Here is an 11,603-nt window from a genome sequence, read left to right as displayed (position 1 = left end):
CTCCACCTGTGTGTCTGTTCTTTGTTGGGTCCTTGTCGTTCCGTCCCTGTGTACCCAGTCTATTTTTCGTCCCTCGTTTACCGGTTCCTACCGGCGTCGAGCCCTGGCTTCAGCTCGGCCGTGCTGCCCGGCTTTGGGACTGTTTTGGACTGTGTTGTTTCTGGATTTACTTTATTAAAACACCATTTCTCATCATATCCTGAGTCTGCTGCGTCTGCCTCACCACCTCTACACCCGCATTTCATGACAATATGATCTTCAATTTTAATTAAAAAAAAGCCAAAGATTTAAATCTTAAAAAATCTAATTTGACCTCATATGAAATTACTTTGTACTTTTCTTGCTATAGTACTGTAGAATTATATGGACTTGATTAAAACAGAATTAAACATTTTAATCAGTTAAGGTCAAAACTGAAAATTAGCTTCTTTATTAGAGCTCAGATTCATTCATGTGACTCTGGAGGAGTCGGCGCCTCGCCATGAACCTCAGCGCGCTGGGCTGAGACTGCAGGGCCTACTGCCTGTCTGCTGTCATGGTGGACGTTCCCTCCATTCCCTTCACGACTCCGTCAGGAATTAGGAAGGCTCACCACGTCTTCCTGGATCTTGGCTCATGTTTTCTGATTCTCCCATGATGCCTCACATGGAGGCAGAGAGTTCGACTTTATAATAATCCACATCAGATATGAACAGGAAGCTTCTGAAGCCATCAATTGTTTCCCAAATTGTTAAAGGAGTAGTGATGATGCTGTATGTAACCATCTGAATGCAACAAATGATATTTCTCATTATTCTGACATTTAGCAAAAAGAAATAATTTTAGTAATTCATCTGACTAGCTTAAAATAACAAAACGATAACTGTTCTGTAATGACAGACAGAAATGTTCAAAGTCTTTTTTCAGTTATATGGAGGGAGGGGGGTACGGTGTCCGTCCCGCTCAGCACCCCATGCTGAGCAGCTACCTCCTCCTCCTGCTGCTGCTCTCAGAGCGGTACAGCTCCTCCCAGGACTGGTAGAAAACGTCCAGCTCCTGGTGGCCCCAGGCCCTCCAGACTACCAGGCACCACTCCATGTTTTCCTTCTGCTGGAAGCCACACACAACCGTGTCCTTAGCCACCAGCGCTGCCTCCTCCAGGGTCCTGGGGTGGGGGCAGAAGAGAGAGGGGTGAGGAGCCGGTGGAACGTGTCTGTTTGTCATTTGCCTTTCCTAGAAATTCACAAGCAGCTCATTTAAAAGCCATCAGTGCACTAGATTTATAGCGTGTGGTAGCCAAGTGCTTGTACAGGATGAAGATCTTGTGCTTCTCTGGGTTTAAAGGCACTAAAAGATGAGCAGAGAAGAATATCAGGACTGATCTGTCTTCTGAAACTCAACTGAGCAAAGTGCAACCTGAGGAAGAGAGAAGGCAGTCTGGATTAGCTCCTTCCAGACTGAGGAGCGTCATTAACCTGCTCCTCTGAGGGATTCACTTCAATGAACTTCTGATCCTTCTTCACTGTAAAGACTCAGAGCTTTACTACAGCAGAACCAGGCTAGCCTGGGCCACTGAACACAACCTGTGTTCTGTATGAAGACGAGCAGAACTAGACCTTTACTACAGTCCTGGTCTCTGTCATGTCAGACAGTAAAGTCCAGGCTGCCTGCAGTTACAAACAGGTCAGAGTGCTGGCAGAGGGAATCATTCATCATTCCAGTTATCTGGCTTTGGTGTCAGACCCGATGTAACAGCGTTCTAGTTAAGAAATCGCAGTTCAACATGACGACGCAAATAAACAATGTCTGTAGCAGCTCTTATGAACATCATTTTAATCTAAACTTTACATCAGGAAACACTGCTTTTAATTACAGAGTAGTGTTGCAGGCGCTACATGAAACATTGGTTTTAGGCAGATTCTTATATCTGAAGAATATAAGATATAAGGTGGAAAAAATAAATGTTTCCACCTCAGCTTATATAAGTGTGATGATGTGCAAATGGCAAAAAAAAAAGAAATCATTATGATGGTGGAAAACTGTTTATCCGCCATCATTGGTGGCTAAGCTAACTAGCCTGAGGTCTGCTGTGGGGAACTAGCAGAGAGCAAGGGACAGGGTGTGAGCAGCACATTCATAAGCATGACTGACACCATTTAGCCCCTCCTCCTGGCTCTTATTGGTTGTACTGCAGATGACAGTAGGACCACAGTAAGGAGGTAGAGGAGTTTGATTTTTTCACAGATTATCTGCCATGATATATAGTGACAGTTTAAACAAATACATAGAAAACATATTGTTCAAAAAGTTACATACTACAGCTTTAATACAGAAAAGTTCCTTTCTGCTTTTTTATGTGTATTGTTGAGCCAAAGAGAAGCCCAACAGATTTACAACATAGAACAGCCATGCAACTGATTAACACCAGATGTATTTAGTGGCAACCACAGCTCAGCAAAGAGTGCATCTGTAAACACCTGTGTGTGTGTGTGTGTGTGTGTGTGTGTGTGTGTGTGTGGGTTGGTACCAGCACTGAAGGAACATGCTGAAATCTCTGAATGTTTGACTTTTCCTAGAAATTTATTTTCACTTTTTTTTTCTTTGTTATTTCAGGATAATCTCCGCTCCTTCTTTTTGCAGCTCCAGTTAGTTTAGGAGCAGATCTGCATTTTGAATCACATAGCATCAAAAAATGAATTTAATTACATGTTTAGAAACTATAAGAATTTCCATAATAGAGCTGAAATTACACCCATTAGAACTGAAGCTCAGTTCATTTCAGAACTTTTAGTCCCATGCAGCATGTTGTGTGAACTTTTGAAAGTTTTTTTTGCTGCAGCCTGCTGCCCCCCCCAGACCCCCCCCTCTGCAGTGATCCTCCCTGGGGTTCCCATGGTCTGAGGGTGTGGGTGTTAGGAGGAGGGGGGGTTGGATGTCTCACAGCCGCTATTGAACATTCATATAAAGAAACCTTCTATTAACTAACACACACCACCCTGCAGGTCCAGAGGACTCTGAGGTGCTGGCCGTTCACCAGGCCTGGTTACTGCTGAAGAGTTTGAGTCCACAGTGATGGAACTGACATACCAGAACACCCTGATACCTGCAGGAAGGGACAATAGCTGAATAACTTACCCCAGAGAGGACAGTCCTGGTGGACTGAGGACAGCAGAGACACGTCCCCTGAGTTGATTTCCACAGGACTGGATTTCAATGATTATCAAATCACCTCCACGCCTGTCAAACACACACATTCAGCATCAGTTTCTACAAAGATTGCAGAACAATTCAGTTTCTTTCCAAAGTTGAATGTTGAAATTTTCTGCTTCTTTCATTGAAGCACCAACTGTCTCCCTGCAGCAGACAGTCACTAGCAAGACAGGAAGAAACCAAAGACAATTTTTTCTCTATTTTGAAGAACTACTTGTTCCATTGGCAAATTATTATTAAAATTATTATTATACTTATAACACCTTATTATAAGTGAATTAATCTGCCAATGGAACTAGTACTTTTTCATAAATTATTTACTTACAACAAGCCTCTATATCTTGCTGAAAAGTTACTTGTAAGTTAGTTTGTCTTATTTGAAGTTTACTAAGATATTTGCACTAGAAACTAGAACAAAAATAATTGGCAAGGTTTCGTTTTTTTGCAGTGTAATTAATAGTGGAAAGATCCATGCTATGCGTTGTTTAATTTTGTATTTAACGTTTAGAAAAGTGAAGGCCATAGAAACAGTTTTCCTCTCAGCTGGATCAGACGCATCACAAGGCCTCCAGGTGGGTGAACCGTTCTTACCTGGGGATCCACACTGTCCCATTCACTGGCAGCAGATTAAAGGCCTGCAGTTCAGGGACTGCAGGGTTTATTTCCTCAGCAGAGTACAGGTTAGTAGTTCTGGGTTCCTGTTGGGCCTGCAGATTCAGGGCCAACGGCGAACAGCTTCTACTCCTCAGTGAGCTGCAGTCTGTGGCGCTCAGACAGTTTGACTGTGGCGGTTCCAGAGAGCAGGGAGACGACAGGGAGCAGTAGTCTGTCACAGAATCCTGGTGCTGGATGATTTGTGTGCCCGCCTCCTCACTAAAAATCAGCGTCACATCTCCGTTACTCCATTCCAGCTTCCCGTTCTGGTCCGTAGTGTTGATGTCATCACCTGCCGCCGCGGCCATCCCAGCAGGACGCTGCACGGCGAACACGTCCCGTAAAGGGTTTCTGTCCCCACAGCTCAAATTGGGGGAAAAAAAAAAGCTATCAAAACAAAACTCTATTATGTTTCAACATACAGATGAGTGCTACATTCCTGATCAATAATTCCCCTGCTAAACCTGAGGCTCCACACTTCCACTGGAGAATAAATCTGACAGTGGAACATGTTTCCACTGTCATTTCCTGTATAATTCAGCAGACAGTTTTTAACTTTAAACATGTTAACTGTCTTTAAATGGATTTTTCAATCCAAAGGAGAGCAGAACTTTGTTACATTCATAACTTCAACTAATCAGTAGTTCCACAGAGAATTACCACAACGAAGACAAACATTTTTAACACAGTTTTACTCTTCTGGTAAATGTCAATTCAAGAAGCGGACAATGATACTCATTTTCAATAGTAGCAGGCGTTCCATGATATATCGACACCAACATCAGTATTAGTCTGAAATTAGTCATTTTTTAACTTATCATTATCAATCTGATAAAAATGGGCCAATATTAACAACCGATATTTATTTCCATCTTGTTGCTGTTGGTTTCTGGAGGAGGTTGGTCATGTAACGTTTGGTCATGTGACAATGATGCAGCACAGGATTGTGGGAGTTTAACTGAAGAAGGGAAGTGGTGGTGAAGTCAGCGGTGTGGTTGTTTTTCTTTTGAAGATGTTGAAATGGTAGTGTAATATCTATCATGTCTATAATATTAATAAATATCGGTTATCAGCATTATCAATGTTGCATATCGAAATGGACCCAGATTTTCCTATGGACACAGCTCTAGCATGTAGTTTCTGGGCTTATCTGGCAGTAAATGTATCAGTACAGAATCCTGTGATTTATTGACATGTGAGCCATTCCAACCTTAACTCATTTAAAATTACTTAGAATTTCTGAAGAGGTTATTTTATGTAATTATATTTCATTTTAGCACAATTTCAGATGATTACGGATGGGCTGCATGCTTACAATATTTCTCTTTCAGTGGCAACCCATTATTGTAAATGAAAAATTAAAAACGCAACACAGTCTGATTTCACAAAAAACAGAACTCCAAAGTAAATTCCAATAGTCTATTTCAGCAAGAAATGACCATCAAAAGCTGACCGTCTGCTTAGATTAATGTAGCTTAAAAGGACATTTTGTTGACCACTGGTTTCTGCCTCTGTATTGTAAATGGAACATGGGTTGACAAACACCTACCAGTAGGTGGCACACAGCTCATATGAGGCGGCGTAGTACAGCTTGAGCGTGTTGCTGTGGTCGTCCAGCGTCCACACGGCTTCCTCTCCACACAGACTGAAGCTGGTGGTCATGCTCACTACGGACGATGGAGCCTTGTACGGTTCCAGCCTTCGCACTGCCTGGAGACTGCTGGTGTCAATGACCAGCAGGCCCGGTCCGTTAGAGAACCAGAGCTGGAAAACACACACAACAAACTAACACTTTAACTCCAGGAGTGGAAAACACAAACTATATGATGAGCTCTGGGATCTGAAAATGTGGCTTCATGGTCACCTGAGAGCCGCTGCTGAGCAGAGCCATGCTCCGGACCGGGTAGGGCCTCTGCCTCGGGTCAGAGTCCTTCAGGCCAAACACGGTCTTGTTTAAGGTGTGTGAACACAGGTACATCTCTCCGTCCAGAGGAAGGTCGTCCACCAAGGTGTAGACAGCCACCAAACCATCAGACATCCCAGCAAACACCTTGGCCAGGCTCTGGGTAGAGAAGGAAAACATCTCTGTTGACCATCTTAGGGAATGTATTCATGCACATTGTCTAGTACCTTTAGGGAAGTATGTCATTTTTAAATTTGCTATTCCTTTGTTATCTTCTTGTTTTGTTTTTGACCGTCTTGTTGAAATAAGTCAGTCAACTTAAAGGTGTAGATATTTATGGAATCACATAGTGTATGTTAAATATTTTGATTTAATTCTCATTATTTTGCAGAAATCAGCTTCTTTCCTTCCCTTTCCTTTATTTATTTAACCAGCAAGACACAACAACCTGGTTACACAAAAGTAAGATAAACTTAAAACAAATGCATGAGTTTGAAACAAATTGCAAAACAGTTTAAAAGCAATGACACTAATTAATAGAATCACGTTGAGCGTTTTTAAGAACCGTCAAAAAAATTCCAATGGAATAAGATCCAACATTTCTAGTTCAGACAGGAGCTGGTTCCATACTGTAGGAGTCACAGAACTGAATGATTGCTTCCCTTTTTCTGTATGAACACGTGGAACATGCAAGGGAAAAATGTTGCTGAGCGTAAACAACGGGCAGAAATCGATTGTTGTCGGAGAGAATTTAAGTAAGTCCCAGCAAAACCAAGTAGAGTTAAATCTGGATCATCAAGTTTCTATTTAACATTAAAGGTTTGCTGGTTTTTTTTACGGCAACAAAAGGGTAAAACATCCAAGGAGGTGAATACTGCTCTGCATAGCCAGCACACATTCAGGATAATTAGGCAGACCGCCATATTAGAGTTTGGAAGAGTGCAGGTTGCTTTGGTGAATATTTAGCAATGGGAAAAAGCAGATCTGTTCGCAATTTTAAAGCAATACGTTTCTTATTCTTACGTCATAATAAGGTTTTAAAAGTCTCATTGAATAGTCTAAAAAAGTAAATCGGGATCAGGAACTTTGCTGTTTGGTTTCACATCTGTTGTGTCAGATGAATGAGCCTGGGCCAAACCAGAATCCAAACCCATAAAGGCATGAGAAGGAGGTGGTGGTGTGTGTGTGTGTGTGGGTGGGTGTGTGACATTACTCTGACCCTTTAAGGAAGGTGGGAGGGGCTGAGGTATTCTGATCAGTTGGGTATTTAGAGCATTCACTTCAATCTCCAGTAGAAATATTTTTTTAATTTATGTCAGACAGGAACATATAGCATAGTGCACACAACATTCAACCTCAAGCACTCATGATGAACAACAGATTGCTTCACTTTGGTTACATTCTGATCCAAAGTCAGCAGTAAAGTGTAACCAACTCATTGTTCATAAATAGCGGGTTTATGTTAACCCACTATTAAGGGGTAAGGCATTCAGGGGTAAACGTTTAGTTTAGCAGCAAAGCTCTCCTTCCTGTCCTTTGGAGCTCTAACTCATTAATGTCAGAAAGAAAGAAAAACATAATTTTTGTTTATTTGGTTTTTTTTTTGCAAAAGTAGGATAGATATATTTTCTTCCATGGTATTTTGATATTTGTGGAGAAAAAACCTCGTCTGTTTCCAAAAACAAGAAAACTTGTTCTTAGAAAGATTTCCAGGAAAACCAAATGCAACTGAAGAACTACTTAAACTGTCATTTTTTTTATATCTATATATAAAATATGTCAGAAACTGGTTCTTTATCATTTTTAGCCAAGGTCATCTGAGTCCAAAGACCCACTTGTGGCTCCAGGGTTGCTTATTATGGGCCATTTGGCCAACGTGTTGGTTTGAGCCAGCTAAGAGGAACACAGATGATCTGTGTATTTGCATGTGTTTGTGTGTATTTGCATGTTTGTGTGTGTTTGTGTCTGCTGCCATTGGAACTGACCTGCTCTGCAGCTGGAACGTGGAACAGACAGGTGACCACAGCTGGACAGGACAGGCGTTTCTGAGGCTGACTGAGGGGACACATGTCCTTCAGGCTGTAGACAAACACCTCCTGCTCCTTTCAGATAATCACAGAAAGAGTGATTATCTGAAACCCTTCACTGATTATACTCCAAAAATAAATATTAGTGTTATTATTGTTCATACCTCAGTAGATATCCATAGAGAATTTGGCATTTTCATCTGGCAGCTGATCCTGTTGCCAGGACAACACATCCTCTTTACTTCCACCTGGCCCTTCTCTACATTCACCACACTGTAGTTTCTGCACAATGCATGGGAAACCATCAAGAATGGAAGACCAAACAATCAGAAGCACCAAATATAATCCAGAGTTTGGTCCATTCTATACGTTGGGACCAGCTGTGTGTTTTGGTGCACACACACTCCTAGAGCTAGCCAAACAGTGCAGCTTATTGAGAGACCGAAGGGGCGTGCTGTGGTGGCGCAGGGGGTTAGCACGCCCCACGTTTGGAGGCCTTAGTCCTCGATGCAGACGTCGCGGGTTCGACTCCTGGTCCCGACGACCTTTACCGCATGTCTTCCCCCCTCTCCTCACCCTCCTTCCTGTCTGCCTACTGTAGAAAAAATACGAGCCACTAGCGCCGCAAAAACTCTTCGCAGAAAAAAATAAAAAAGAGAGACCGAAAAAGTTTTCTGCCCCAAAATAAAGACTTGCCAAGTCATCGAGTCTGTAGTGATGAACCACTGATCACTCTGTGGAGCTCCAGCAGCTCAGAATGAACCTACTTTAGGTCACAGATAGTAGACAACAATCTAGTTTTTACTCCTTTCTTTATCCAGGATGATGATAGTGATGGGACAATGGACGACGATGAGAGTCCAAGAAAGAGCCAGGATACAGCTCTATCTCTAAATAAAGTCTTAACTACTAGTAAAGACTGCACTAATGGATGCCATTAGCTATAGCCAGAAGGGTGTGTCTTTAGGATATGAAAAGGTATGTTATAGAATGTGCAGCATAGCTTGGGGCTGCTACCTCTAAAGAATCAGACTGACTGGCTTTTCCCTTTCCAATTGATTTGTCTTCATTTACAAAACCAAATGATGAAAGTGTCTTCCATAGAGGAGATCTGTAAAAAAAAACAACCCAAGAGAGCCCAGCAATCTAAAATAGCAAATAAAACAGAAAAAGAAATGTGTACATTTCAAACTGATTTTTTTCCTTCTTTTTCTAACCAGTCAGACTTTGTTGTAAAGTTATCAATTAAAAACTTGCCAACATCTTTATCTGAACTTTTCTTTGGACTCATTTCTTTAAACAAAGAGACTAAAAGGTTCAAGCTGTAGAGTGGGCAACACAAATAAAAAACAGTCAATGTCAACACATTGTGGTTTAAAAGTTCCTGATGTGAACAACATAAGGTGCAGAAGCAGACATGAGTTGATTGGGCAGCAAATGGTGATACAATCTTTACAAAATTACAGGAGTGGGAGGGGTGAGAGGGAGAGGTTAAAGCAGAGAAACCCTGCAGGAGTCCATACTTATAATTAACACCACCTGCATGTGGGCATAAAGCTGCTTTCATTGAACATTTTAAATTCTCAATAGCAGCCAAGAAAAAAAGTTTTTCCACAAAGAATATCATCAGTCAGGATTTGAATTATAGAGACAACAAAAAAGTTCTGATGAAAACCAGTCATTATGGGAAATGTTCCCTCTGTACAGGAATTTCATGTATGTTAAGCTTTTTGAATGTTCTTCAGTGTAAATTGTATTAAAAATCTTCTGGCTTGCCAAACTTTAAAAGCCTGACCTGCAGATGCTGTCAAACCTGAGCAACACCTGTGAAACAATACAAACTCATTTAACTGTGTGTGAGGTGGTGCTCTGTAACATAAAGAAAAGTTTAGAACATTGCTCTCCAATAACACAGAAAGACGTTGTTAGATTTGTCGCTAGTTGCTATTTTGAAAATAAAAAAGTTGCTAGAGAGGTCTGAAAAGTTGCTAATAAAAAAGCAACAAAATTGCTAAATTAGCAATTGAGAGGACTTTTGTTAGCCACATACGTTCAGACGTGACCTGGAGGGCGTTTCTGTCAGGCGGCCCTGTATAAGGCAGAGCAGGAGGGGACAGCGGCTGACTGTCAGAGCTTTTTGGAGGAAGATAAGATCGGTTTCTCATCGAAGTATCAGCTGATCTCTGATCTCCCAAAACTACAGAAATGTGCTGACCAATCCGTGAACCCCTACTAGAAGCCAAAAAAGTTTATTCTGCAGCCAAAACCTTTGAACACATATGTACATGGACACACTTTTCATTGTAGTCGATAGAAAGATGAATTTCTTGGTAAATCTCATCATGTTGCTGTCTCTACCTGTTAAATGAGGGAATAAAATGTAATGAGTGTGTTTGGCTTCAGCTATGACATGCTCACTGTTGGGTCAGTATTTAAAATCTAAGGATTAAATTAAAATAACAGTCATTTCATGATAACATTGTTGTCAGGTTAGCAGTCTCAGTACAATGCCAATATTTTTGAGAGTTTGGCATCACGATGCTTTCCTTTAACGATTTAATGCCTTGCCTGATTAAAAGCACAGACTGAACATTTGATTTCCAGAGCAGTGAAGAGGAGACATCTAAACAGAGACAAACCTGTCCTCGTTGTCTCCGTGCCAGAAGACAGCGCCGCATCCCTGCAGCTGGGACAGGAAGAGCTGCGACTGGCTGTCACAGGACAACAGATACTTGAGGCAGGGGAAACTGGGCTCCTCCATCTGTCTCACACACCACAGTGCCACTGGCCTCTAAACACACACATGCAATATGGTTGAACATATTAATTTATGCATTTTATCTGTTGGTCTTTTCAGAACACCCATGAATGCTTTACAAAATAAATTAGAAATATGAGATATTTCCAGGAACCTCTGTTTTCAAAATAGTTTGCACAATTACTGTACTTTACATCTCTGATACAGTCCACACATGGACCAAACGGTTTTGTTTTACACCCAAGCTCATTCATGCATTCTCACAGCTACAGTAGACGAAAGAAACAACGACAACGTTAAGCTGTTTGAAATCCTTCGATATGTTCAAGAAAAATGATTCTCAAATACTGGACTTCTAGGAACTGTCCTAAAGTAGAGGGTTGGTACACTGAAGTTCTCAAGATGCTCCCCTAGGAAAAACTGACTACATATATACAGTATGTGGCTCTATGCTTACTAAAAATTACAGTTCTCATGATTAATAACTTTTATAGTTTTTCAGTTAAAAATAAAAGCAGCTCCTAATTAGCAGGGAGTGACATTAAGTGTTAGTTCCTCAGAAGTATTGCACATTTTGGAGCTCTTCATGCTTTACTTCCTCATTTTTGCATGCACCACATGTATATATTTTAGTTTACATAATTACACCGCAGTTTAGTGCTGGAGAGTAAATGCCTTAATAGCGACATCTTATATTTTGAAGAAAAACGGTAAATAAAGTTCTTCAGGACGGCCGGTCCTGATCATGGTCAGCTCCTCTCTAGTCTCTTGATCCGACAGACAACCAGAGGGGTCCCACTCTGTTATGGTCTACCAAGTCTGCTGTGGGCTAGAGTTGGATTTTGTGTTTCAGGGTAAGTGGGGCTGAGAGTTCAACACATAAAACTGAAGCGACAAAGTGTGAGAAGAAAATCTGTAACAGAGAGTCTGCTTTGTATGATGCAAAAGTCAAAAGCCAGAAAATGGGGATAAAAATAAAAGTGATACTTTAAAATAAACCAATAAAACATTGCATGCTCCTTAAAGCTGCAATAGGTAACTTTTCTGAAAAAAAAAAAATATATTTTACATG

At 41.2% G+C, this 11,603-nt stretch overlaps 1 protein-coding gene across 1 annotated transcript in view; it reads right to left on the bottom strand.

Annotated features, from left to right (window-relative positions):
• Positions 1-373: 373 nt before the first annotated feature.
• The window catches only part of lrrk1 (leucine-rich repeat kinase 1), a 51,952-nt gene continuing 40,722 nt past the window's right edge, over positions 374-11,603 (bottom strand). The window contains exons 31-38 of the mRNA XM_028015021.1: positions 10,413-10,564; positions 7,938-8,055; positions 7,732-7,848; positions 5,708-5,905; positions 5,393-5,607; positions 3,781-4,206; positions 3,115-3,216; positions 374-1,144 (exon numbers count right to left, since the gene is read on the bottom strand). Of these exons, the coding sequence (XP_027870822.1) occupies positions 964-1,144; positions 3,115-3,216; positions 3,781-4,206; positions 5,393-5,607; positions 5,708-5,905; positions 7,732-7,848; positions 7,938-8,055; positions 10,413-10,564 (1,509 nt within the window). The 3' untranslated portion in view covers positions 374-963. The remainder of the gene's footprint in view (positions 1,145-3,114; positions 3,217-3,780; positions 4,207-5,392; positions 5,608-5,707; positions 5,906-7,731; positions 7,849-7,937; positions 8,056-10,412; positions 10,565-11,603) is intronic.

This window comes from Xiphophorus couchianus, chromosome 4, assembly GCF_001444195.1.
Source record: "Xiphophorus couchianus chromosome 4, X_couchianus-1.0, whole genome shotgun sequence".
Classification (NCBI taxonomy): Eukaryota; Metazoa; Chordata; class Actinopteri; order Cyprinodontiformes; family Poeciliidae; genus Xiphophorus; species Xiphophorus couchianus.
Note: the sequence above shows the minus strand (reverse complement) of the source record. Positions and strands in the feature narration are given on the sequence as shown.